This window comes from Phyllopteryx taeniolatus, chromosome 4, assembly GCF_024500385.1.
Source record: "Phyllopteryx taeniolatus isolate TA_2022b chromosome 4, UOR_Ptae_1.2, whole genome shotgun sequence".
Classification (NCBI taxonomy): domain Eukaryota; kingdom Metazoa; phylum Chordata; class Actinopteri; order Syngnathiformes; family Syngnathidae; genus Phyllopteryx; species Phyllopteryx taeniolatus.
Window position 1 is genome coordinate 16,762,287 of NC_084505.1, and position 26,179 is coordinate 16,788,465.

Genomic DNA, 26,179 nt, shown 5'->3' on the forward strand with positions numbered 1-26,179 from the left:
TTGAACAAACTATTGTCTTTCTGATTTCCAAACTAGATATCCATCAATTTGTGTGTACTGTATATGTAATAATAAGAGAGGCGACTAAACATTTGTTTGGTTTCATAGTCATAACGGCCCACGACAAAAATTAGTTTGAGAACCCTACCCTAGAGGGTGCTCGCACTAGCCCAGCTCCCCTTGAAGATGGGTGAGCCCAGAAGATTTGGGTCTGCCCATCCTCTGTGTGCCGACACAGCAACTCCGTACACCAGATGAATAACGTGCATGTATGACGCTATTCACTAATATTTCTCTATAGACAAGCTATAGGTTTTAATTGCTTGTGTTGGGACCACTAACAATGACACAGCTTGTTTTATGACATCAACTCCCGGGACTAGCCTTTCCTTTGCAATATAAAGTTTTACAGGTGAACACACTGTATACTGTAAGTACTTCCACCACACATCAGTAGCACTGCCTTGCTCCTTCTCTGTCAATAACTGTCCTCCGTTTCCTGTTCTATTGGTTAGTTGTTGCATCCTTTGCTCACTTGGTGTCCCTTCCGTTCACAAATAAGAATGCAACTCCTATGTAACGTTATTGTAGTCAGATATCATGCTCATTCAGCTCTTGTTCTGCTGTGGTTTACATCCCTATTTCCCATGTTTGTTCTATCCCTTCTTCCCCTTTTCTATCGGCTGCATTTTTAACAAGCATCCAAATATAAACAACCACAGAGGGAGTATTTCAAACTTCCCTCTTACACAGCAACACTGTTCCAGCACAAAAAGACATGTACATTCACCACTGTGCATGACCATGAGCTGAACAGGACAGGTTAAACAAAATAATAATCCACACACACATCCACACAAAATGCATACATACTAAGATTGAGAAGTTGAATGGCTCCGCACTGAGGAACCAGGTGAGGAAAGGGGTCAAAGCGGTGTCACAGCCCACGGCTGCAGGGAAACCCGACACACTGGTCAGATGGGTTGACATAAGTTGTGCGCAGGTGCGCATGTGCACTGAAAATATTAAATGTGCACCCGATTTGGTTGTATCAGTCTGCTTTTGTGTACCACTCAGGCTCAAGTAGTGTTGCCGTTCACCAACAACTCGTTCAAACGAGCAAATCTTTTGAGTGACCATACTAAATGGAATCACTTCATGAACTGATTAATTCTTTTCTCAATTTAGTTGCGTTCAGCTTCGAGCCCGCGGCGCACAAGAAAGTTCCTCGCAATCGGCAACACTGTGGCTGCGGGGGTGCAGGGGCCACCGACGAGGTGGTGCCTCAGCGGGCTCCATGGGGCATGGGTGTCTCTGTCTCTGTCTTGCAGCAGCTACGACGATCCGTCAAAATATGCGCCAAATCAGCTGCTTGTGCGGTCCCATACAGCACGTGCGAGACCCCTCAATGGCACCCCCCCCCCCCCCCCCCCCCCCATACGATGATCTTCCTCATCATTATCATTGCTAATAGCAGTGTGGGGTGGCACAACCACAGCCCTCCCCTTCTGCCATAAATTTAAAATAAATAACATGAAGATTTTATCAAATAAGTATCGAAGCAAGGAATGAAAAATATAAAATGTGTCTAAATGAATGTCTATTTCTACAGGTGTGTATGTACAGGCTCTTTACCAGCTGTGGACTGGCTGAGACTAAGACTAACACAATAAAACGTAAAGCACATGCAAAAGGAATTGAGGGGGAGGTGGGTTAGACCGTAATAAGGTCATTAAACAAAAAAATGTTTTGTTCCTTTATTTAATGGATAGAACATACTGTATGTCTCATGGACATAAGTACATCCAGTGAGGTCGCTGGGTGTTTTACATTTAATGGCCTGGTGAATGTATCTAAGCTACATGGGAATATCTTATTCGCTGATGACGTTGTTGTAAATGATCATGACTGACGTCAAGATTCCTCTTCTCATTCTGCACACTCTTCAGGTTGGACTCTAGATTGTCTTTCTCCCCTCTAGCAGCTTCCAACGTCTTCTGATCGTCTTTATCCACTTTCCAGTCTGTCACAGAAGATAGAAAAAGCATTGAAGTTTAGCAGTTTTAGCCTGTTGGCGAACTTTTAATATTTTTGGCAATGATAACAACAAACTTGGACAGTGGACAGATTGATCTATGATTCCAGCCACCAGGATAACACACAGCAACCCAAGGAAAAGCGTAGAAACCCTGAAGGGGCTGTTTCTCAATGCATAAACTGAATAAAACATATCGAACTCAATTATAAACATTGTATTTTTTATTTGTACACATAGTCAGGTACTAATGCACCTTACACCAACGCGCAACAATATTATGACTACTTGCACTCGTGATATCGATAAATGCACTTTTGGGCCATTTTCCGCTGAAAATGATCAGTGGCTGAGAATCAGTGCATCAACGTTGTAGACCACCACAGCTCCAGCCGCTCCACTTCCTGTCGATATACAGACTCGTCACCGTCTTTGATGAGGCCGATGACTGCGGTGTCGTCTAAAAACTTCAGGAGTTTGACAGCCGGGTGCGTTGAGGTGTATCCGTTCAGGCCCTATCCCCACTTCGATATACGTCCTCTTTAGCCTGGCAAAGTTGCTTAAGTTTGGCAGTGAAGCACGTTTGTTGTTATTGAATGTGCGAAATGACTTTGTTGGTACGCACACCTCTTCACAGAAACAGATATAGGATGTGACAGTGTCCGTATATTCATCCAAGCTGCCAGCTGAATTTTCAAAGACACTCCAGTCTGTGCAGTCTAGACAGCTTTGAAATTCTATCTTTGCCTCCTCGGTCCACATTTTCGCTGTTTTCACCGTAGGCTACGCACATTTAAGTTTTTGCCTGTATGTTGGTATTAAGTGAATGAAGCAGTGATCAGAGCCCAGAGCTGCACGGGGGATAGCATGGTATGCATTATTTAGCGTAGTATAGCAGTGGTCTAAAATGTTATTTTCTCTGGTAGGAGAGTCAATGCGCTGCTTGTATTTAGGGAGTTCGTGGTTGAGTTTAGCTTTGTTAAAGTCCTCGAGAATAATGAGGGGTGAGTCTGGGTGTTTCTTTTAAATTTCGTTTAATTGTTCAGCGAGCGTTAGCAGTGCGGCGTTTGTGTTAGCTTGGGGCGGAATGTAAACAGCGGAGATAATCAAAGCGCGAACTCATGCGGCGGGTAGAATGGCTTACAGTTCTAAAACAGCGACTCTAAATGCGGGTTGCAGTGTGTGGTGAGCTCCGTGACCTCCATACACCATTTTTCGTTGATATAGAAGCACATCCCGCCGCCTTTTGTTTTCCCCGATAACTCCATGACACGGTCTGCCCGGTGAAGATGGAAGCCTGGAAGCATAACAGCGCCGGCGGGGACAGCCTCACAAAGCCAAGTCTCTGTAAACCACAGGGCGGCAGAACTTCTGAAGTCTTTGCTGGTCTTTGTCAGAAGATGAAGCTCATCCATTTTGTTGGGTAGGGAGCGTAGATTCGCGAGGTAGATCGACTGTAACGGCTATCTGTATCCTCTCTTGCGGAACTTCACTTGGATGCTGGGGCATTTCCCCCTACGTCGCCTCCGTCTCCATGTGCCATAGACCGCAGTCGCCCCCCTGGTGAGTAACTCGGGGAAAAAAACTGAGCGGATTTGCGAAAGTTGGTGAAAGTTGGTTGTATGTCCGGGGTAGACTCCCTTATGTTTAGCAAGTCTTCCCTTGTGTAAGTGAGTCGCGTAATGTCTCCATAGATGAACAAAAAACACAAAAACATAGACAATACTAGAGAGCACGTAACAGAGGAGTCCACACAGGTAGGTGCCATCTTGGCTAGCTTATACTCAAGAGCATATAGTTAGCATATAGCATATAGGTAAATGTTACCGTTAAAACAGCACAAATGACATATAATATGAAAAACAATTTATACCTGGAATTTAAATGATAGGGAACATTTGATGACAATTTATTTCAGTATATTATAAAAGTAATAAAATCATGTTAGCTGAACATTGAAGTTTGCTGCCATCTATTAAAAGGCGCTTGTAGCCGCCATTCCCATCAGCTATGTCCATTGTCATTGCTGTAGAAGTAATTTTTGCATCTGCTTCAATTTTGCTGTTGAATTAATTTGTTAATCCAGGTACAAATTGAGCTTTTTCTATATGAATATGAGCATTAGTATTTGATTTTGGGCACTTTTTGTGAGATATGAAAAATGAAAACTCACCACTCTTCAGTGATTATATAAATCCTCAAAAGTTGATTTCTTACCACTTGGTAAATAGGTGACGTTAGAACCGTTAATTAAATAGTTCCTTAGCAATGTATTCAATTTGTATCATAGTCATACTTCATCAACTAATCTATCCTGTGTTTGTGACTGTGAGAAGCGAACCGTTTTCATGTAGAATAAATATTTGCACAACAGCAACTCAGGCACTATTTCATCATATGAAACAATATCAGGAAGAAGTGATCTAACAAACCACAGAAATGCTGAATGTGCAGTTGCAAACAAAAGTCTGAGTCAGTTGATTAACTTTTTCTGACTTATTTTTCACACAAAGAATGCAGTGCAGTGCACTATGGGGAAGGTCCTAGGGGAACAAAAAGACTTGACAGCTAGCTTGTGGACAGGGGCTTCGCGCTGGCATAGCCTCTTTAGATCACCTCGTTGTCACGGCATGGAGAAGCCCCAGCAGTATGTATTCCAGCCACTGGAGGGCTGGTGACCAGTTCAGGGTGTATAGCCTGCCTCTCGCTCAAAGTCAGCTGAGATCGGGCCCAGCACACCCGCGACCCTAGTGATGATAAGTGGTTCAGGAAAAGGATGAAGGTATGAATTTCTGAAAGCAATTGCAACCTCAGTCACCAGGAAAACAGTTGGCAACACATTGAGCCGTAACGGACTAAAATCTTGCAGTGGGCGCAAAATCCCCCTGCTCCCATGTACAGTCCTGCTTTAAGTTTACAAAGTGAACATTTAAATGTTGATGATGAATGACCAGTACTTAAGTCCAAGTACAAATCCTCATTTTCAAATGTTACGCCAATAAAAGTAACCAAGTCAAATTATGACTTGAATAAAAGTACTTGCTTTTAAAAGTGCTCAAGTGTTCAAAGTACTTTTCATCACAGCATGTGTCCTGTAACAGTACATTCAAAGAATCTGACTGTATAATGTAGAAAATGAATTTATTGGAATTGAATATGATTGAATAATAAGTAAACTGTCTTGAAACAAACCTAAACTGACAAAAGGAACAAAACTAATGTTATTGTTCTCTTTGCTTTTTTATTAAAGAAACATGACTTATGTTCAACATAAAATTGTTAATAAAAACCTATTGGATAAATGACAGCTTCTTTTAAACTTTACAGAGAAAGTTAAATTTGGGGTTCTTGCTTTCCTCTCTCCCTTCTCTCCTCTCTATCTCCTCCACTCATCATCTCCTTCTCTGCCACTTTTATCTGCCTCCTCTCCTCTTCAATTTATCATCATTCACCCGGAAGCATAACAGTGCCGGTGGGGGGTAGGCCTTACCCGAGGTTGAGTCGCGGGGACAGCAGCTTAAGCAGGGAAGCCAAGACTTCCCTCTCCCCTGCGACTTCATCCAGCTCTTCCAGGGGGATCTCGAGGCATTCCCAGGCCAGCCGAGAGACGCAGTCTCTTCAGCGTGTCCTGGGTCGTCCCCAGGGCCTCCTCCCAGTGGGACGTGCCCGGAATACCTCACCAGGGACCCGTCCGGGAGGCATCCTAACCTGATGCCTGAGCCACCTTATCTGTCTCCGCTCAATGCGAAGAGCAGCAAACCAATTCTAGTTAGAACAAATTGTATTCCATTACAGGTGGTTTGGGTAGAGGAAGGATGGAAACAGCCGCTGGTGCTCTTTCAATTGCTTTATTGAACAAATGGAGACAAAATAGGCGGCACGGTGGACGACTGGTTAGAGCGTCTGCCTCACAGTTCTGAGGTCCCGGGTTCAATCCCCAGCCCCGCCTGTGTGGAGTTTGCATGTTCTCCTCCCACATCCCAAAAACATGCATGGTAGGTTAATTGATGACTCTAAATTGCCCATAGGTGTGAATGTGAGTGCGAATGGTTGTTTGTTTATATGTGCCCTGCGATTGGCTGGCAACCAATTCAGGGTGTACCCCGCCTCCTGCCCGATGATAGCTGGGATAGGCTCCAGCACGCCCGCGACCCTTGTGAGGAGAAGTGGCTCAGAAAATGGATGGATGGATGTAGACAAAATACAGAAAAGTGAAGCGTATTCTTAGTCGACTTGCCAACGACCTCAACTGACGCTATCACTCTGCACACAAAGTGGCTAAAGCCAGTAAACAGCCATCTGTACGTCCACTTTCCCGTCATTCAACCCAAATTTTCTTCACGTAAAACACAACAAAACTGTGGTAATTGTTTTTAGCACTAAGGAAAACAGAAATGCTGTTAGTAAATACCTCGAGTCACTGTTTTTAAAAAAAAAAAAAAAAAACCTTGATGTGCTGATAGATTCTGATCAGACTATCGGCAGTCACTCCATATAAAATACCAAAACTAACCTTCTACCAGCTGAAGAACATATCTCGAGTGAAGGGTTTCATTTTCTAAGCAGACCAGGAGAAGTTCAGCTGTGTTTTTATCTCCAGTATACTTGACTATTGTAATGGTCTTCTGACTGGACAAAAGAGCATTAAACAGCTGTGGCTCTTTCAGAACGCTGTAGCTTGGGTCTTCTGACAGAACAAACAGATCAGAGGATACTCCGATTCTAAAGGCTTTACACTGGCTCCCAGTCAGCTGTAGAATAGACTTAAGTCAGGAGAGCGCTTTAAAAAAGAGCAGCATGGAGGAGGAATTCAAGAAATTTAAATCTATTCGAGGCCGCATGTTGAATTTTTTTACATAAAAATCTAAGTTCCAGTCAGGTGTGTAAAACACTGGTGTGAAATCAAGACAATGGGCCTCATTCACTAATAAATGCAGAGAGTTGTTCTTACTCTGCACACAAGTTGAGCGTATACGCGTATACCAGCATCAAATACATGACACGTATGTCCTGGCAAATTTTCTTCGCTCAACCTTGCGTATGTTAGTGAATCAGAATTCATTCTAAATGACAAGCTTGTGCTCATGAGCTGCTGTCTGCATAAACCGTACCCTTATTTCCCTACAAAAGTGCATTCGTCTGACACATTTCAGTCAATGCACAGAGCATTCAAGTCACAAGAGATGGCTCCAAAACTTGAATAACTTTCTTAAAGGCGAAGGAAAAACCAAAGGCAAAGTTATTTATTTATTTATTTTATATAAGAATACATTGTATGTGCCACCACTAATCAAAACACGCTATTCTGGTTAATGTTGTGTTCATGACCGAAATTAACATCACAACTACCCCCACGATGGTTACATACGTCACGTGACCAAACCTCAGAATTTTATTTAGGGCATTACAGTAAAAACAAGAAGGAAAAAAAAGGCTGAATATGTTTGAAGATCCCATTTTTCAGATTTTATTTATTTTCTCTCACACACCTTTCAAAAATGTTAAAACAAAGGCAATTAAAAGGTATTATTTAATCATGCAAAAAAAACAAAAAAAAAGTGTTGGTCTACCACAAGCTTGACACGCATAGCTAGAATGAAGATTTTACCTTGCAAGACTGGCAGTACCAATAGCGCATTTTGATAATTTTATTAAAACAAAATTCATAGCGGAAATGCGTATTTTTTTAACCTTTTATTTTTAAGAAAAAATATAATTTAGTCAAAGCTGTGTAAATGTGTAATTATTATACCCTGAGATCATATTTTTATTACTTTTAATCTCGCACATCCCCGGAGTTGCATGTCCCACATTTGAGGAATACCTGCTAAATTCCGACGGACAGAATGAGTCAACATCAAGTCCATCGACGATAAACGTTGCCGTCCTGATTTCAGACATGATAGTGTCATTATTTGTCAGGTGAAATTATATTTTTAAATCCAGGAAATTCATTTTACAGTTATGATAAGGACAAACGTTTACTGTGTAGTTGTTTTGCACCTGTTATGTCTCCCAAAGTGGTTCGTGTCCATTTAAAGGCATGTTTTTCACTTCTAGTCTATAGTGATGATGGCAGACCCTATAGAATATTCTATCCAGTAGAGACTGTGTTGCACCATGTGGCATGTATCCATTTGTGATCCCACTACATTGGAATCCCAGTCGCTGGTAGAGCTGGTGCGCAGCGGGTGAGTAGGCTGTGGTTCCCAGGACAACAGTGGCGTATCCCTGAGTTAAGGCAAACTCCAGAACTTTAAATCCAAGGGCCATACCCACGCCACACCTCCGACACCTACGGTCAACTGACATGCGCCTCAGCTCAGCAAAACCTCCTGCCTTGTAGCCAATCATCGCTACAACACCTACCACTTGGCCTTCTCGCACTGCAACCCAAAGGCGGCAATCTGATGGAGAGAACACAGAATTTAAGTTTAAAAGAAATAAAATCTAGAGTTGGCCTTCTCAGCACAGATATTCTTGTATTACAACAACTAATGCTATTGTGTGTGAAAAGGATTGTGTGAATCAGTTGGTGTGACTCATTCACAGGGTGTCATCTTGCAGAATTGCTATTTCTGAATGTATTAGCATGATAGCTCTCTATTTCTCAACAGATGAAAATATACAACAACAAAAAAACAGCAAGACGCTCAAGCAAAGCAATTTGCGGCAATGATGTCATGGTCCTCAACGTTCAGTCAAATGGCTCTGACTCCCACTAATACTGCTCACATATTTGCATTGTGTCAAGGGTTTATTGTGATATGTTGTGATGTGATGTGCAGTGCTCACAAACCATTGCTCACAATTTTGCACTACTCAGAACATGACAGAGTGAGCATTTTGGAAATACAAATCGGCCTGGTATAAAGTGCAAAGGGAATACGAACCGCTAATGAGAAATGTGTGAATAGGGAATATTGTAAAAAATTGTCTGCATAAATACAGAATCCCATGGACACAGCAGAAGAAATATATATATTTGTTTTTCCAATCTTTGTTGAAAAAGCCTTCTATCTGAATAAAATTTTTCCCTTCCTCGACATTTGGGGATCATTTGTAGACGTTTCTCAAGTCACTTATAAAAGTGCTTTGCACTGATGCGGTTACACTACCACCGAGTGGTAAAATGGCAGTAATTTGTAAGGCAACAATGTATTATGGGAAATGTAGTTGATGGTGAATACACGTGTAAACTGCTCAAATGACTTAAGACCTTCCAATACCCCACGGGCCACATAAAATGACACGGCAGACATTTGCCCCGCGGGCCATGAGTTTGACAGAGGTAACCTACACTATATTTTCTCTCTCTATTAAAATATATACACACACACACACACAGTGGGTACAGAAAGTATTCAGACCCCCTTAAATATTTCACTTTTTGTTATATTGCAGTCATTTGCCAAAATCATGTTCATTTTTGCACATTTTATGTATATATATATATATATATATACACACACACACACACACAGTCACTGATGGTGTAGTGGTGCACTCGCCTGACTTTAGTGTGGGTTCAGTTCCCACTCAGTGATGGTGGCCACCAGAATGGATTTGCGATGAAACATGCTTGCTGCAGACTTCCACTTACATTTGAGGGTATTTATAATCAGTTAAACAGTGTAGGAATTACAATAGTTTGTGTTTCTGCCTCCCACTTTTTAAAGGCTAGCTCGCTATAGGCTAGCATCGTGTATCCTCAGGTGAAGCAAAGTTTCCGTGTTAATGAAAACACCTCACCTCGCTAGTTGATGGACAGGCCTGCCTTAGGCAACCCACAATAAAGGGCCACTCTAAAACGCACAGTTTTATCATACAGCACAATGCCACAGATATCGCTAAGTTTTGAGGGAGCATGCAATTGGCATGCTGACTGCAAGAATGTTCACCAGAGCGGTAGCCTGTGAATTGAATGTTCATTTAGCCATCATCAAATGCATTGCAAAGAATTTGCCAGTGCATCTAACCAGCCTCACAACCGCAGACCATATGTGACCACACCAGCCAAAGACCGCCACAGCCAGCGTTTTCACCTCCAAAATCCTCTGAGACCAGCCACCTGGACATCTGTTGCGACAATTGGTTTGCATTACCAGAGAATTTCTACACAAGCTGTCAGAAACTGTCTCAGGCAAGCTCATTAGCATGCTCGTCATCCTCATTGAGGTCTCAACTTGACGGAAGTTTATCATAACCGACTTGAGTGGGAAAATGTTCACATTTGATGGAGTCTGGCACTTTGGAGAGGTGTTCCCTTCACCAATGAATTCCGGTTTTCACTGTGTGTGGGTGAGCAGTATGCTGATGTCAGTGTTGTGGATCGAGTGGCCCATGGTGGCAGTGGGGTTATGCTAAGGGGAGGCATATTTTATGGACAACTTACATTGGTGCATTTTATTGATGGCATTTCGAATGCACACAGTAACCGTGACAAGATCCTGAGGCACATTGTTGTGCCATTCATCCGAGACCATCACCTCATGTTGCAAGGATCTGTTCAGAATTGCCGGAGGCATCCCAGTTCTTGCATGGTCGGCATGCATGCACTGGACATGTCACGCATTGAGCATGGTTGAGATGCTCTGGATCGGCGTATACGACATCATGGAACAGTTCCTGCCAATATACATCAACTTGGCACAGCCTTTGAAAAGAAGTGGACCAACATTCCACAGACCACAATCAACAACCTGATCAACTCGATGCGAAGGAGATGTGTTGCACTGTGTGACGCAAATGGTCGTCACACAGGATACTGACTGGTTTTCTGACCCACGTCCCCTTCCCCAATACAGGAAAACGGCACATTTTTTAGCGCAGCCTAAGGCACACCTGTGCATTAATCCTGCGGTCTCATCAGCATTTTGATATGCCACACCTGTGAGGTGGCTGGATTATCTCGGCAAGGGAGAAGTGCTCACTAACACACTATAAATTTAGACCGATTTGTGAACAATATTTGAGAGAAATAGGACTTTTGTAAACATAGAAAGTATAAAATGTCTAGCATACCTCCAAATTACTTTTTAAAAATTATTTTATAGATATAATTTTGCATTTTTGAGGCTTAACCAGTACTACTTACTTGGTGATTTCTTGTAAAACTCTTCAAGGTGACCCATGTCATTGCTCATGGCTTCCTCCAAATAACCACGAATCACTCGCCTGCTGCAGAAGTAACGTCCACACAGCACAACTGCAGGGAGGAGTCCTACCACCCACCAGCTCATCGTGATCACAAAACTGACAGCTGTTTAAAAAGCAAAAAAAGATAAGGGCAGACGTATTCATGAAAAAAAATAACATATATTTAATCATCTTTTCTCCTTGGCTACCAATTATACTTGGAGGATTTTCACATGGAAAAGTGAGTAGGAAGTATAGGAATACATAAAAGATATAAGTACTGTGCAAAATCCTTAAGCAGGGTACACACCTACAGATTTTTAACCTCTTCATTATTTTTTTTTAAATATAACAGACCCCACATCCTGCATGATAAGGTAAAAAAATAATAATAATAAAATAAAATATAATTCGCCATCTTTGCTTATTGCTTTCATCGGGCCATCTTCACTCATGTGCATAAGAGGGAAAAGCATCATCATTTCTGGCTCGGCAGATTCTCCCATCGACTTAAGTCTGTCATTTAAACAGCTTAATGCCAGGTACGTGCTCTGCTATAAGAAGTCAAACGCCTCCAGAAGGAGAAAGATCATATTCCAGTACCCTGGCATACATCTATACCAGGCAAGTGCACAGACATTTTTCGGGGCAAGGTGCTCTATCCAAAAAATGGCGCCCATCACCAACATTGTTTATACAATTGAGGAAAAAAAACAGTAGTACATTATGTATTTAACTTATCTACTTCTGTTAACACAATCACAAATTCATAATTGAACTATTAATAAAGGAGATCAAGGGAAGAGACAGTGTATATAAAAGGTCAACATACCTCTGTCGAAATGAAGAGGAGTGGGGGATGAGCGCAAGGTGGGAGCATACATACAATTCTCCCAAGGACAAAAAATAAATGTCCGATAGATTTCAAAACACTAAAACTGATGACAGAGAGGGTAATTGTTATTTTTTAATATTGATGAATGAAGAGAAACGTGCTGCAGCAAAAAAGGCATTTTTTTTTTGGTTCAGGGCAAAAGGTCAGGTTCTTGAGACCCCCTAGTGGCTTTGTGTCCACGTGCCTGACCTATAGTACATTAATTTGTAGGCTTAAGCTCTCCAGCCAAACCAATCACCCCTGTGCCTTACAAGTGCTTATTAAAGTAACAAGCCAATTGATTTCAATAATCGAGAGCAGGGGTTGCCCACCACTGTGGGCGCGCAGAGAAACTGAACAAAATATGTTTTTATTGAGCTGTGAGTTGGCTATTACAGCGTTTTAGCCATCATATTGATTGGTGTAGAATATTGTCACTAGCAGACGTTTTTGAGAGGTTTTTTTTTTTTTTTTTTTTTTTTAAATGGTGCTCACCGGCAACTACAAGGAGAAATTCTGCTTTCAGCATGGCCCCAGTCAACATTAAAAGACAAGCCATCGGAGTTATTTTTAAAAGAAAAATAGACAACCACTAGATGGGACAGGCTCACTGAAGAGAAACAAACGCTGGGCTCCCACTAATTTTATCAACTACATTCATCGTAATAGCATAATGGTGAGTTTTATATTTAATCATTTGATAATTGTTTTAATCATTTTATTTGTTTCCCGTGGCTCAGCCAAACTCACTGTTGATCACATACAAAAAGATGTACGATCGTAAATGTTAAACAGGATTGACATTCACGATTGTCATGGTGTCCGAGTAGATTGGAGATGAAAAAAAACAACTTTTTACACATAATTCCTCAGGACAATATTTCAGTGATATCTGCGATGGGGTCTTGGGTATTAGGGGGAAAACGTTCAAATATCGCCTGGTTGTTGTTATGTGTGTACCCTGCTTTAGACCACCACGAGGCATGATGAATATGAATGGCAAGGAAGAACAATGTTTAATCACAAAAGGAAATATATATTTTTAACACAACCTTCCCTTGTTGACAACAAACACTTTCAAAGTTGGATTGTATGTGAGACAAATATATGAAACTAAATCTGTACCCGCCATTGTCAAATAGAGCAGGAGGCTCTCAGGATGATGTCTCAAGCCTCTGACGGCCGTGTCAAATATCATCTCCTTCATTCCTTCAGAAAAGATCCGTTGTACATGCACTTGGTCCTCCGGCTCAAACTCTCGCACAACAACAGTTGAAGGTTTTGTGTTTTTTCCATTTCGAGGTTTAGTGGCCACACCGTCCAATGATTTTTCCTCCATAGAAAGTTTTTCCTGTTCCTTATAGAAGGTTATTTCAAAGATTGGTTTGTTTGTTTTCTTCCGTTTGTTTCCTTACCTAGCTAAGAGAAGTGAATATTTGAAGTGTCAGTCAGAACAAGATGAGCAGGTTCTCTGGAAGTAAAGTAAAAATAATTACATTAGAAGCGCATTGTTGCAATGAACCAAAATGGTCACAATAATCTACTGTAATGTGTTTTTAAAGTGACAGAAGGCTAGCAACCCAACCCTCTTTGCTACAATTTTTAAATAATTCTCCAGTATACCCATTTCACTAGGGTTGGGCATCGAGACTCAAGAACCAAATGGAACCGGGACTAACATCCCGGTTCTCCCAGAATTGTTCAAATTAAAACATTTAATTAAATAGTTGAAAGCATTTGTCAAAACAAAATACAGGAAGTCCTCGAGTTACGACGTACTCGACCTACGACGTTTCGACTTTACGACGGCCGTGCCTCGTCCGCCATTTTGTCCCAGCACCATAGTGTTTCTGCTTAGCTGATGCATAGTGCTTGTCTGTGTTTGTGTTTGTGCGCCGAGAGTATCTTTGCCTTTTTTCACACTCTCAGCAGTAAAGGTAAGTACAGCATCTTATTTTTTTACTTTAATGTATTTTAGTTTCTATATACGAAGTGTTAACCTTTCCCGCTACGGTCACCTGACCGTGGTCGGGAGACGCAGGGGTTAACTCCCTTCTCTCGTTGCACAGCTGAGCTGGGTGGCGGCACCGATTTGCTGCTTTAATGGCTTTATTAGCTCCTCTGCACATTCAACGTCAACGGGTCCTCCGCTAATGGCTACTCGTCACTACACTTGCTCCTGTACACACTCTCACCCGCGCGCACTCCTTCCTCCTTCAGTTCCGTCTCACTCACACATCGACGCACACGCCCACACACACTGAGCTTGCTGTCACAATCACGTGGGACAATACCCGTAACAGAAGTATTTCGACGTAAATTTCGACTTTAACGGTAAAATCCGACTTAGGCGGAAATTCGTGTTACGTCGGAGCAACGGAGGACTTCCTGTACCCACAAGTAATTGGAAATACATTTTTTCCACTACCGGGGGCCGTAAACCACCATATCCGTTGATAACTTTTTCTTTACAATATGTATTTTGCATCTACAACCCCAATTCCAATGAAGATGGGACGTTGTCCATCCAGCCATCCCTTTTCTGAGCCGCTTCTCCTCACTAGGGTCGTGGGAGTGCTGGAGCCTATCCCAGGTATCATCGCGCAGGAGGCGGGGTACACCTTGAACCGGTTGCCAGGCAATCGCAGTGCACATACAAACAAACAACCATTCGCACTCACACTCACACCTACGGGCAAGTTAGAGTCTTCAATTAACCAATGTGGGAGGAAACCGGAATGCCCCGAGAAAACCCACGCAGTCACGTGGAGAACATGCAAACTCCACACAGGCGGGGCCGGTGATTGAACCCCGCTCCTCAGAACTGTGAGGCAGACGCTCTAACCAGTCGTCCACCGTGCCGCCGTTGGGACGTTGTGTTAAACATAAAAACAGAATACAATGATTTTCAAATCATGTTCAACCTATATTTAATTGAATACATTACAAAGACAAGATATTTAATGTTCAAACTGAGAAACTTTATTGTTTTTATCAAATAAGAATGAACTTAGAATTTTAACACAACATAATGTCCCAACTTCATTGGAATTGGGGTTGTAAATTCAGAATAGTGATACTACTGAAATTGTGATTGTAATGTGTACATACAGTATAATCATATGAATAAAATGTCACAGTGCTGTATAAAGAGTCCTTTCCTTTTGTCAGTCTTCAAGCTCATGTGCATGAAAAGGAGCTCAAGCAATCACAGTTGTATGTTGCTCTACATTCTTATAGTATCTGATTCAGTTCAAATGGGTTTGCACTGTAGTTTACCTGGAATGTACAAATAAGTGTTTGGTTCCGCTACCCTTTTTAAAGGGAAAAAAAAGCCACTGGTTTGGTCACGACTCAACTTCAGTGTGCCTTCATTATGTGTCATTATTATCATCTTGTAACTGATATGATGAAATAATTTTTTGAAAAAAAACACACACAATAATGAGTGTGGTATCGATGTTAAAATTCCTGTCAACCTGGAAGAGACTGTAACAACCACACTATGCACTGTACTTACTGTAAGGCTGTCACTGATGTGTTATAGTTCGATTAGAAGATGTTTTCTATTTAATGGAGACAGAAATAGCTGATTCAAACTACAAACATTTTGAAAAGATGAGTACTTACAGGTTGCAATAATGCTTCAAAAGCCACTCGTCAAGCATGAAGAACACTGATTACTTGCGTCGTATCTGAAATGGTTTCTTCCCAGAGAGGATTGTGTCAGCGAATACTTGACACTTCCTCATGCGCTTGCTTAGCAGTCCTTGTTACACATGTTCATTACCTCCACCCTGCACTGTCCTTTGAAATGGTCCAGGTGAACTTGTTTGAAAAACAACTTTCATTGCTATTCGAGGGAAGAAAACTAAAATAAAGTTTCACACATATACATTTGTTTAACCGGCCATAACTTGCAGCCTTGTCTGGGCGTAGCCTCAAGTGTCCACTGGCAGATAAAAGCCCATTTCTGAGCCGCTTCTCCTCACTCGGGTCGCGGGCGTGCTGGAGCCTATCCCAGATGTCATCGGGCACGAGGCGGGGTACACCCTGAACTGGTCAGATAAAAGCCCCTTATCTTTAAAAAAAAAAAAAAAAAAAAAGACAAATTCATGTACAGTTGAGTAGGACCCAGTTTGTCAGGTTGGTAAAGAAATTCACTAATTCCAATTAGTTTCCAATTCCAATGGCTTCCTCTTGCTACCATTACTTAATATTTATACATTTGTATGCCTGAGTTTCCTTTAAATCCCTTTAATCTGCAACATGGGTCCAAAGTGACCCGGTTGAGTTTTTAATTGTCTAAATCTTTGCAATATGTTAATTTCATAATTCAGTATTCATCGTACACCGTATATCCTTTTTCGTTTTGACCAAATAACATTTTTGTATCACTTCCCTTGCAATGTTTCCAAAAAGTATGTACAATGTACGGGCGCAGTGTTTCTATATCTGAAATGAATCTTTTTGTTTTCTTTTTTTTTCTTTTAAATTTACTATTCCAAGTATGCAGTCAATAGGAGGTGTAATTGAAACATTCTAGGAGTGGTGTTACAAAACCTTTACATCAAACCAGTATGTCGACAAAGAGATCCTGCAGCGTTTGCGTCATTCAGTGCGTGCGAAACAGCAAAGTTGTGGCAAGACAACCCGTGGCTCCTTCACCGTGATGCCGTGCCTGCTCACAATGCCCTGCAGCATCTGACAGTTCCTGGCCATGTGAAGAGTAAATAAAACCTTATGATTACATTCAATTGTTCCATTTTAGTTCTATGGTCCGCGCTTTACATCGATTTTCTTTTTCAATCCAATTATTTTAATGATTTCATCATTAAAATAGCTGAATTTTCATATTTCATATATTATGTTTTATGTGGAGTTCCAACAATCTAAGAAGGTTTTCTCCACCACAAAGCAATTTTGCCATTGCTTTGAATGTAGACACCATACATAAACACCAAACATGAACTCTTTCTCTGTTGGCTCAAAACTTACATTGGGGCTCAGCTACATCGTCCACAAAAAGATTTTATCCTTCTGTGGAACAATTGGTTGGGGCTAATGCTTTGAACTGTGTTCACAGTCATTTCTACAGTTTAAAAATTGACTGAATAGGTGACGACAGACATTGGCAAAGTTACTACGTTCCAAGTACTGTAGTCTCAGTATTAAAAAAAAGGATGCAGTACAGTTTTCAACACAATCCAACGGGAGATATTTTCTAACATATAACAGCTATAAATCCATTTGTATATTTTTTATCTGTCCATTTCTCATCCCAAAAATCTCGTGCAACTGTGTGCGCTGACTGACGTTAAATGACGTCCTTTCAAACCCACACAAGTTATATGAACTCTGTGAGGATGCGTCATGGAAATCTTTTGCCAAGACCAATCTGGATGTGAAGGATGAGCTGTCTGATGCACTTGCTACATCCTTACATAGGAATTACAAGCACCTTGTGATACTGGGAAGCTCAGAGTGTCCATGTTCGTTCTGATATCTTTGTGCGTGTTTCCACAAGTACAGGAATATTGTTGAACAAAAGGGAATATAAAAATGTTTTACTTATAACTTGATAATTGTATCCACACTCTGTAAAATATTCCATAATGAGTGTTTATATTTAGCTACAGAACAAGTAGCAATGGTAACTTCATTACCACGTTAGTGAACTTCAAGCAAGCAAGAAAAAAACATTTGTGAATAATTGTAATCATCTGTAGACAGTATTTATCACAGCAATGTAGTCTTATTCCTATATCCAACAATGAGTTGAACCAGGGGCGAGTCTAAGTCGAGTACTTCGGGTTGGCTGAGCCCATGACCTCATTTTGGAACCTACTCTTCTGAAATTTGATCAAACTTTTTAGACCTTGAAAAATACCATTTGGTGGACCCAAAATTGGCCTAGCCTCACCACTAATAGATAATAATAATACATCCCTCCATTTTCCACACCGCTTATCCTCACTAGGATCGCGGGGGAGCTGCAGCCTATCCCAGCTGACTCTGGGCGCGAGGCGGGGTTCACCCTGAACTGGTAGCCAGCCAATCACAGGGCACATATAGACAAAAAAAAAACATTCCCACCTACTGGCAATTTAGAGTCTTCAATTAACCTACCATGCATGTTTTGGGATGTGGGAGGAAACCGGATTGCTCGGAGAAACATGCAAACTCCACACAGGCGGGGGCCGGGGATTGAACCCAGGTCCTCAGAACTGTGAGGCAGACGCTCTAACCAGTCACACACCGTGCCACCGAGTATTTAACAGTTTTTTACAATTGTAATAAAGTACAGTAATATAGTGTTGCAAATTAACAGCAATTTGTTACAGTGGCCAATCTGTGCCAGAGATATGCATGAAAAGTAATCAAGTGGGAGTGCAGTTATTCATCTTAACACTTCCTTTTCTCTGTTGTGCTCAGTGTGTTTGTTGATGCTGGACAACTGACAACTGCCTGGAGGACTTACACAACAGCGTGCATGCGCAGGTGCATGCCTGCTGCGCGTGTGCATGTGAACGTGTGTGTCTGTGTGTGTGCATTGGTATTCGACTGAACATGAGCCAAGGAAAGATCTGCCCACTCAATGACATCAATTTAAAACAAGTTAGAATGTATTCTTCTTCTTGACAAACTGAACAAGAAAACAAGGGGTGGCAGTGTAAGAATGGAAGTTCGTTCAGTGAATGATATTGCTCCAATCTCTGAGAACTGATGTTGCTTGCCTTCTCGTATAACACTGAATATAATCTACAAGTGGCATCACAATTGGCTTTCCTGTTTTTTCCTGCGCAGTGACAACTTGCTCAGTGCGATTCTGTGTGCACACCCACTCTTCAACTCCTACGGAATGTCAACCTTGACACCTTTGCTTTGCTTCCATCTGAACATCTGAGAACGGGAGGGAGCTGTAGCATATATGGGGGCGCAGGATGAAAGCATGTCCACCATGCTTTGTGTGAAAGGTGAAAAATGGGCCAATTTTAAGTGGCCTTAATAAGACCGAAGGAGATTGAAAGATGCCAATTTGATCTTATTTCTTGCTCCCCCTCTGCCTTTTCCATTTCCACTCAAGCTCATATTCCATCCGTATGTCTGCATGTGCATGGCACTTTGTTGTCTTATTTCCCTCCTGTTCTCTGCACTTTGTCACCCATTTGACTCTCATTGCGCTCTTAGTTTATTTTCCAATCAGCCAATTTGCACCTCATCGGTCCATCTGGCCTCTTTGGTCGATGACTCAGAGGAGTGATAAACTTACTGACGTAATTGCCTTTCGCAGTGCTGCCAGCTTGTGAATCTACTCAACCTTATTTATCCACACTATAGCAGATGCCGTTCACAGTCAGATCCATTCCAGATCAGACTAATACTGTATGAATGATTGGTGTGTCCTTTTGGGACACTTGACTCAGATGTACTCAAGGTTTAGTCACACAGCAATCTGCTATTTTTTGCTGGATACTAGTTTTTAGTTGGTTTGTTTCAATCTTTTTTCGTAACAAAATAATTATGCTCAATTAAAGTTTTAACATCTTTTGAAAGAAAAGCACAAGTCCGATCCAGGAAATATTGAATGTATCTCTTTATAAAGATGTTCATCTGCATCCAGTCAACAGTCTTTTTACATAATATCAATATGTCACAGAAAGACATCCAACAACCAATCTCAGGCTTCCTGAAAGGAAGAATTCATTTCCAGTGTTTGTCGTAAATGACACCCTATTTACAGAAAATATTAAAATGGGAATAAAATGCAAAAACATTGAGATACAAATAAGTATAACTGATGATGAGTGGATGTTTTACTATACCTATTCTTGTGAGGGCCCTGTCAACCCTCTCTCTCTCTCTCTCTCTCTCTCTCGCTCTCTCTCTCTCTCACTCACTCACTCAGTCACTCACTCAATCACTCGCTCTCGCCTTCTTCATTCTAAATCTGTCACTTTACAATGATCTTTACTCTGTCGTTTTCATGTCAGACCATTCATTTCTTCACTTTTCATGCCACTCCCCGAGCAGCTTCGAAGAATATGATCTCTGTCTCCTCAATGCCTCGTTGCCTTCACAGTTTGCCTGGATCAAGATGAGCTCGACGACATCAATTTGAGCACGCACAACAAACATACACAGGTATTTACATGGCACTGTAAGTGGTTACAATACTCTTGTTACTACGCACTGTTTTCTAACAGTAATTAGTATAAACCAGTTACCTGGGTGCAATAATAGCACTAGTAGTTTTGACTCAGTTGAGTTGACAAAAATAATGACATCATTGACAACTGCTTTCAAATCTTGCTGATGTTAATGATGGACTTAGCCCTCGCAGCCCTGATTTCAGGAAAATCATGACATCATTCAGGCTTCAAGCACAATGCCATGCCTGTAGTGTGTTGTAGCTAAAGATCTTCTAGCAGCCCTGAAAAGTGTTAAGCCCTGTGGGGTGGTAGAATCAGAATCTTCCTATCAAGCTCGCTGTGCCTTGAGGATTGGCATACAACAGAGCTGCCAAGGGCGGTATAGAGAGTCTTAATATGGAACTTGCAGCCTTTAAAACAGGCTGGAAGGTAAGGAGCAGGGCACTTGAAGATAGATTCAGCCAAATAGCAAGTGGAGGTTGAACGTGAACACTGAGACGGTTAGTACTGAAAGGGAAGAGGGACAGGACGGTGAGGGAGAGGAGGAAAATGGAGGCAGGTCAAACTCAGGTGGACATTCGAGCTCAAAGCATCGTAGGGAGACACCTGAGTCCTCGTTGCCATAGTTTGCCCAGTACTCTTCCTGGTCAAGTTTAGGCAGTGCCAGTTCTTCCTCCCCCATCTCATACTTGACCACTGACGTGCTGGTGGACGGGCCTTTCCCGTACAAGCCGGCTTTGACGCTCTCTGAAGACTTCTCAAAGAGACCTTTAGTTGATGACTGGGGCTTGTTTTTGTGGAACCACCATCTGGTTTTCGTACTGAAGGTGGTGGTGGTGGACCCGGCGATGGAGCCTGGGTCAGGCAGTGGGCAGAGGGCGAAGTCCATTTCTCGAAGAAAGCGAAGGTCTTGACCACGGCGCGTGGAAGGAGATGCGCAAATCACCTCAGATGAAGAGACACGGGCCTCCCGGAACCACTCCCACAGGGCGCGGGCTTCGCAGCCACAGGACCAGGGGTTGGCATTGAGGCGGAGGAATTCTATGCCCTGAGTGTCCCTCAAGGTCTGACTGGGCAGCTCGGGCAGGGAATTGTTGAAGAGGAATAACATGGTCAGGCGACCAAGGTCGCGAAAGGCCCGGCGGTTGACCTGCCTCACACGGTTGTCATGAAGGAGCAAGCGGTCAAGGTTTACCAAGCCGTGGAATACATTTTCTGAGATGGTGCGTATACGGTTTCCGTGCAGGAAAAGCTGACTCAGGTTGATGAGGTCAGAAAAGATGTCATCCTGCAGGAAGTGGAGATTGTTTTCCTGCAGACAAAAGCCAAAGATTGTGTCAATAGAAGACCGCAATGTATCCCGCATGGCATCTTCTGGATTTTCTTGTGCATACTTCTTTGCAACACAATTAGTGCATTGGTAAATTACAGCTTCATCAAGCCTGTGACGTCAATTTGTGACAAATTAAAAAGCAGGAATGTTTGTTTGCCTAATGTCGTGACCTTTGTTCTTTGCACACAAACACAAAGGTCTAAAATTACTGTGAAAGAAATAACTCCCAGTGGGATATGAATACAATTGTAAATATGCTTTTTGTTGATCAGTGGACAGCAGCTTCCTGCAAGGTACATTACATATTTTACATACATTAAGTGTTTACATGACTGGAAAGCCATTTGAGCAATTTGACATCCTTGATATCCATCTCATGTACTCTACATGTAGAAGTACACTCTTTGTTGTCACTAGGAAAACAATCGATTGCACTAGTGGGATACTGAATAAATAATCAAATGGCTTTAAAGTCCTTTGAGCATTTATTCAATATCCTACTAGTGCGCTCAATTGTAAATTACAACTAGTGCACTACAAATAAGTCATCAAACCGCTTCAAGGCAAGCCGTTTGAAGCATTTATTTGATGTGCTTCATATTCAGCTTAAGGTCCACATATTAACCTCTTTGTTACTTTTACTTTTTATATCCACTGTAGCTTCCCTTCACCTTCTTTGTTAGTAATTGTACTGGCAGTGTTGTTAACAACAACCAAAAAAAATAACAATACATACATAAAATATATAGCACTGTTTTTTGTTAAAAGTGTGAATAATTTTGGTGATTTTTTTTTTCAAGCCTGGACTTAGAGGCATAATAGTAGAACAACTACATGTTACTAGCAAGGCAAAAACTGTGCACCAGTTGAAGACTGCGTGCTTGAGTACAACTAGCGAAGTGCTTACATTTCTATTAGTTAACATCAAACCATAAAGCCAATGAAACATTTTTTTCACCATACACTAGTTTTGAATCATAATTCAGGACAATAGAAGGAAATCGAATAAATGCTCTAACAGCTTCCCATATAACGCTGCAATACCATTGAACTTAATGCATTTATGTATGTTATTTGCAACTAATTCCACCTTTCATCTGATTCCTGTGTTCCATACCTGTAAGTAAAGATAGTGGAGGCTGTAAAGCTTGCGGAAGATGTCGTGAGGCAGGGCGGTGAGTTTGCAGCGGTGCATATGGAGGCTCTGGAGCTTCTCCAGGCCGCGGAAGGCTCCTCCTTCCAGCCGGTGAAGGTTAGGGTTGTCCCCCAGGTCCAACTCCTCCAAGTCCCTCAGCTCACTGAAAGCCCCTGCTTCGATCCATGTAATGTTGTTGGAAAACAGCCACAGGACCTATAATACAATATCAATATGTGATGATTCCAGCAAGAAAAACCTTTTGACTCGTTTCGTGCACATTTGATGTGGATGCACCAAATGGACTCCTTCCTACCTGAGTCCCAAAGCCAAAAGAGCCAACTCTAAGCTCCGTGATCCTGTTGTTCTGGAGGAAAACGCGCTGCGACTCATACGGCACACCGGCCGGGACGGCGGTGAAGTTCTGCGCCTGGCAGCTCACGGTCATGGGACTCGGGTAGCACACGCACAGGTGCGGGCACCCCGACGCCGGACTTGGCTTGCCGAGGACCATCCACACCACCAACCAAAGCGAGAGGCCGCCTGCATGGAGGAAGAGGAGGAGCAGGAGGAGGTGAGTCGGTGGTGCTGAAACCAGCTCCCGTTCACTCCGGTCCAGTTTGCCCTTTTTGATTGAATTTTTGGGGATTGTATTGTATTTACCGAGTTTACCATGTTGTTGCTTGTATCCACTTTGCACAAACTGTACAAATATTACTGGAGCATAATTAGACGGCTTTTATGGCCCGACCAGCTTCAAAATGTCTATCCGCTATACAAGTATGCATCTTGCTTTGATTCTATTTGAAATGACTTATGTTTCCTTTTCCTTTTCGGTTGTCTCCATATTAAGAATGTCAGTGTTGCTGGTGTGACAATTGAATTGACCTCATGGGATGAAGAGATTCGTGGAGACATCTAAGCTATCGATCTGTAGCCATCTTTCCCATCTTTGAGCAAATCAAATGGTCACACCGCCGAGAATTGAAACGAATTGCTCCATCAGCCTATCTGTCTCTCTCTCTCTCTGTCAATTTATCCGTTTTTGTCGGAAATTACAAGGAGATGACTTTTCAGTGATCGTTAAAAGTCGCCTTCGTTCGAAGTTTGCATAGTTCGTATTTTGTACGTGTTGTACGGGAAGGTTAGGATTGAAATTCGCTCTCGAAGCATTCCAGGAATTCACGCACACTTATTTGCTGTCGTTGTACGTTAATAAGAAGAAGACGCCCAAAAGGCAAAACTTACTTTTGCAGTTGCGCACGACGGAGCGTCGTCGGCTCCGAGGAATCGAGAAGGTTTCCATCCTGAACCAAAGCCCAAAGCGAGTTAGCCTGGTGGGGCGAAGTATTGCCTGCTATCTACGCTGAGGACCTGGTTCCCGAGTCGGAGCGACTGGAGAGTGTGCCGGCTGATGGGCACCCGTGGCCATATATAGCGGCAGCATCCAACGATTCGCCTCGTGAGGTGGCCACCGTGGACTCTCCTACGTCACAAGGCGAGGGGGTTCACGATTGAGCGAGGGCGTCAAGAAGCGGAAAGGGGCGGGGCGAGGCGCGCCGTCGGGGATTCTCTTGGGCAAAACTTGACTTTGCGTAAACGCTGCTTGCATGAGACTCGTGCGGAGGAGGGAGGGAGGGAGCCGAGGCACGGTGCCCGCTGATGATGGAGGAGCGGAGGACGGGGAGGAGAAGAGCGCGCGAGTCGCTTCCTGGCAGCGGCTTTCTCGACTCTTTTGGTCTGTTTCCGGCGCCGTGCGAGCCAGACAAAAGCTCCGACACAAAGCTCCGATGGCTGTGCGCAAGGAAAGGAGGATGCCCCCGAATTATGATTCAAACTTGCTGCCACGGGAGAATCACTGCAAACAATTGTGATGATTTGCTGTGTAAGGTCAGCACAAACATTTCCTATAGTGCTGCTCCCCAAGGGTTGCGGGGGGGGGGGGGGGGTTCTGGGCTTGTCCCAGTCAATCAAAAGGCCACATATTGACGAACAATATTATCACATTCACGCCATCAGGCCCCCATTTAGAGTCTTCCGGCGGCTTCTAAGCCTTCTCTGCTAGCCTTAACACTATCACAACAACTGACCTACATGTACAACTTGATTAGATTATTCATTCATTCGTATATTATATATATATATATATATATATAATACAATAAAATACATAATAATACATATAATCATACTTTTACATTTACTTCCAACGGTCTTTTGTCTTCATTTCATAGTGTGTGTCTTGACTAGCCAGCTAGATTTATTTTTATTTTTGTTTCCAATCTGATTCCAGCTTGATTAGGTGGTTGTTTATCTGTACGTGCACTGCGACTGACCTGCGACCAGTTCGGAGTGTAATCAGCCTCTTGCTCAAAGTCGTCCGGGATAGGCTCCAGCTCGACAGTGACCCTAACGAGGACAAGTGCTAACCCCAAAATGGATAGCTATTACTATTTCCTGATTGTACACAACAATGTAGCATAAAACATGGTTGTTGTTTTTTATCAGCTTTTAAACCTTAAAAATACCTAGACCTATTAATTAGAATGAACATTCTGAATTCATTCTAATGAATTTCATAAATATTTCACTTATCTCTGATTTTATTCATTCGCTTATTTTTATTTTGTTTTGCTAGGGCTGAGAGTGTCAAAAACGTATTCTGACACACATATGCTATTTTTTATTTATTTTATTTTTAAAAAATCCTCTTTAGTTCATTACCATTAAATTTACTCCACTGGCATAAACACATCATATTACAGTAAGCATTAACAGACTGTGTTTATGTTTTGGGTTATTTAATGCATCTGTTTCGAAAATGACGGATGATTTGAAGCATATAACGTGAGGGAAACATGATCAAGTAAATTAAAGAGTGTTCATGTTGTTAGCTGTTAAGAGCAGGTGACCATTGGAAATTGTTTTTGAATAGCGCTTTTTACCCAGAGTAGCTTCAGTTGTCAATGACGTTTTGCTTTTCCTCTCTCTGTATCTTTGGCCTTCAAAATGAATACATTTAGATTAGAGCTGTTTCGAGGTTACATTTTTTAAAAAAAGCTTGCCATTTATAGATGCACACAGAAAGCAAACAGATCAGAATACCAGACACATACAAAACAAAATGGATGACCAACAACAGATGACTAATTCAGGCTGCGTTGTCCTTTAGTGCCCACTGACTGTCCGGGACGATCTGAACACAGGCATCCCCTTCACACACACCTACAATGCCAGCTGCACAAGTGTGTGTCGAGTGTTTCTTGTGGAAAACATTTCTTCTTTCTCTGGAAGGACTTGCCACCACTGTGTCAGTTTTCAGTGTTGTGCAAGTCACGCACACAGTCGCTTTGAAGGCGCTATCTCCTCCAGTAAGTTGTGTCGTATGCTACTTTGTGTTGGTGTCAGTCCCACACAGAATTGAAATGAGGTTTCCCCGGTCCGCACTCCTCACAGCACCAAATCTACCAGCTGGTTCTAGTCCGTCTGTCTTCTCTAATTGTCTAATTGT

At 42.2% G+C, this 26,179-nt stretch overlaps 2 protein-coding genes across 3 annotated transcripts; both read right to left on the minus strand.

The window, feature by feature from the left end:
• Positions 1–7,269: 7,269 nt before the first annotated feature.
• Positions 7,270–16,021, minus strand: LOC133476503 (N-acetylaspartate synthetase-like). 2 transcript variants are annotated; one of them, XM_061769974.1, is made up of 4 exons: positions 15,678–16,021; positions 12,006–13,518; positions 11,133–11,297; positions 7,270–8,442 (listed from the first exon to the last, which is right to left on the minus strand). In XM_061769974.1, exons 2-4 carry the CDS (start codon positions 12,055–12,057, stop codon positions 8,042–8,044), a joined length of 618 nt encoding a protein of 205 aa, XP_061625958.1. In that variant the 5' UTR covers positions 12,058–13,518; positions 15,678–16,021; the 3' UTR covers positions 7,270–8,041. The 2 variants fall into 2 exon arrangements, with proteins under 2 accessions (XP_061625958.1, XP_061625957.1); XM_061769973.1 differs by having other exon boundaries at positions 13,173–13,518; positions 15,678–16,019.
• Positions 16,022–19,626: 3,605 nt separating this feature from the next.
• On the minus strand, positions 19,627–24,259 carry rtn4rl2a (reticulon 4 receptor-like 2 a). The gene is made up of 4 exons (XM_061769975.1): positions 23,917–24,259; positions 22,985–23,211; positions 22,651–22,884; positions 19,627–21,512 (listed from the first exon to the last, which is right to left on the minus strand). Exons 1-4 carry the CDS (start codon positions 23,972–23,974, stop codon positions 20,658–20,660), a joined length of 1,374 nt encoding a protein of 457 aa, XP_061625959.1. The 5' UTR covers positions 23,975–24,259; the 3' UTR covers positions 19,627–20,657.
• Between the last annotated feature and the right edge of the window lie 1,920 nt (positions 24,260–26,179).